Below are 2,228 nucleotides of genomic sequence, written 5' to 3'. Positions count from 1 at the left end.
CAATACAGATGATAAAGGGTTTTTTAATAGATGTATGAAAGATATAAAGAGGATCAAAGTAGACATCCACCAATGGCTCGTGGACCGTGATGTGAGTCGTTGGTCTTTATCAAATGATGGTGGATTTAGATATGGCGTAATGACAACTAATGCAGCTGAGTCTTTTAATGGAGTTTTGAAGCGATCACGAGGATTGCCAATACAAGCCTTGATTATGGCTGTCTACTATAACATTATTTCAATGTTTATGAAGCGGTTGGAATTCATTGCAACTGAAGAGCAAGAAAACAATAGTTTTTTTGCTCCACGTATACAGACATCACTAAAAAGAATCGAGGAGGAGGCTAGACGCATGCCAGAACCAATCCGTCTCAACTTGCATGAATTTCAAGTTGTTGACATGTCCTCTAGATCATATCGTGTCGACATAGTAGACGGGAGGAGTTGCAAGTGCAGTTGTGGGAAACCTTTGCTATATCACTTACCTTGTTCGCATGTGGTTTGTTGTTTAGCAATGTTAAGATGAACACATTTTGATTATGTATCTCTCTACTACACCATGACCACCTACAAATTAACCTATTCAGCAGAATTTCACCATATCCCCAACAAGGAAGAATGGGGAGAGCATAACCCCAATACTGGAATGATCCCGCTTCTCCCCCCAAATTATCGGAGACGATCTGGATGTCCAAGAACAAATCAGTATCGCAATACAATGGACGAAGCACCACCACGGAGCAATAGGGTTTGCAGAGCTTGCCACTTAGCCGGACATAACAAAGCCACTTGCCCAACTAGATTTGGTCGCAGGAACTAGTATTTGATTTGACAATTATTGCAATAGCGCATGTATTTAAGTAAAATATCCAGAACTTCTAGTGTGACATTATGACCTTTGCGTGCAGATGTTATATCGCAGGAACTTGTTTTGCATGTATCGTAAATCAACTTATAATTACCAATATTTATAAGACTTTTCTGCCTTTGAAGCACTTTCACTATATTATTCTATTTGTTTTTGTAAGATATAAATATGTGAAGTTATGTTGAAATAATTTTTCGCCTTTAAATCACTATCACCGTTTTGTTACTAGAGATTGACTAATAAATAAGATTGGCTAATAAATTCTGAAAAAACTATTTTTGTAAGATAAAAATTTTATAAGATACAAAATCAAATATGTTTTGAAAGATAAAATTTTTTTCGCCTTTATATTTTATTGCTGAAAAATATAAAGGCACTACATAATCTTTTAAAATTGTGTGATCGAGAAAATTTTTTCATCTCAAGCGAGGCTACCATGATCCAACCAATACTTTCAATGGATTTGTGTATTATATATTTTTAAATTCAATGGCCTTACATTTGAAATGCTTGTATTACAAATTTTATTTGTCTAAAATTTGTTTTTTTTATATTGTTCACTTTATAGTTGTGTTTATTTTTAATATATATTCTTAATTATTGTTTTATTTTCAGGTGAAATGGCAACTGACCAACGACATCGTAGAAAGAAGCGGACGACCGGTGAGCCCTCAGGAGAGGGTTGTAGTGATGCTCCACCTCCAACTCAGCTCCATCCAAGCATTGCTTCGTTACATGGCACACATAGAGCAGCACATCCTGATGGGGTACATCCAAAATTTATTGAACTTATTATGATTATACTAAATGTTAAAGTTAACTCTTGCTAATTATATGTCTTTGTAGGGAACAATATTGGAAGCTGCATCACATCTTTTAATGGTGCATGAGTGGCCGATGAATTGCCCAAGATTTATGGATGCTTTAAGAATGGTTGGGCTAGATTGTGTTAGCCAAATGAGATATTTACGGATGGACCACCATTTGTTGACAGCCTTAGTGGAGAGGTGGTCACCTCAGACTAATAGTTTTCACCTAACCGTTGGCGAGATGACCATTACCTTGCAGGACGTTGCTATGATTTTGGGTGTCCATATAGATGGTCCTGCTTTGGTAGGTCATGCTGTTGTTGGAGCTGGGAGACGTTGGCTTAGTTGGCCAGACTGTTGTGATGACCTTCTTGGGAGCCATCCACTACCAGATGTTATAAGCCAAATGGAGGAGCAACCAGCAGGAGTTCTGCTGTTTACAGTAGAAATCAGCTCCAAATCAGAGGAAAACAGCTAGAAAACTAAGAGAAAAACACACAAACACTTGTATTTTACTAGTAGATGAATAAAAATAGCAAAGATACAATTGA

The 2,228-nt window shown here is 36.9% G+C and overlaps 1 protein-coding gene across 1 annotated transcript; it reads left to right on the top strand.

Moving 5' to 3' along the window:
* Positions 1-139: 139 nt before the first annotated feature.
* Positions 140-2,155, top strand: LOC114578666. Its single transcript, XM_028692056.1, has 3 exons — positions 140-488; positions 1,484-1,635; positions 1,715-2,155. Exons 1-3 carry the CDS (start codon positions 140-142, stop codon positions 2,153-2,155), a joined length of 942 nt encoding a protein of 313 aa, XP_028547889.1.
* Positions 2,156-2,228: the final 73 nt, after the last annotated feature.

The sequence above is a fragment of the Dendrobium catenatum genome, unplaced genomic scaffold (assembly GCF_001605985.2).
Source record: "Dendrobium catenatum unplaced genomic scaffold, ASM160598v2 original_scaffold_111067, whole genome shotgun sequence".
Taxonomy (NCBI): domain Eukaryota; kingdom Viridiplantae; phylum Streptophyta; class Magnoliopsida; order Asparagales; family Orchidaceae; genus Dendrobium; species Dendrobium catenatum.
Note: the sequence above shows the minus strand (reverse complement) of the source record. Positions and strands in the feature narration are given on the sequence as shown.

Excerpts from the sequence above, each read along its gene's own strand:
- LOC114578666 (XM_028692056.1), top strand. The coding sequence starts at position 140 with ATGACAACTAATGCAGCTGAGTCTTTTAATGGAGTTTTGAAGCGATCA. Across the intron at positions 489-1,483 it reads TTTGCTATATCACTTACCTT|GTGAAATGGCAACTGACCAA; the intron begins GTTCGCATGTGG and ends TTTTATTTTCAG. Across the intron at positions 1,636-1,714 it reads GAGCAGCACATCCTGATGGG|GGAACAATATTGGAAGCTGC; the intron begins GTACATCCAAAA and ends ATGTCTTTGTAG.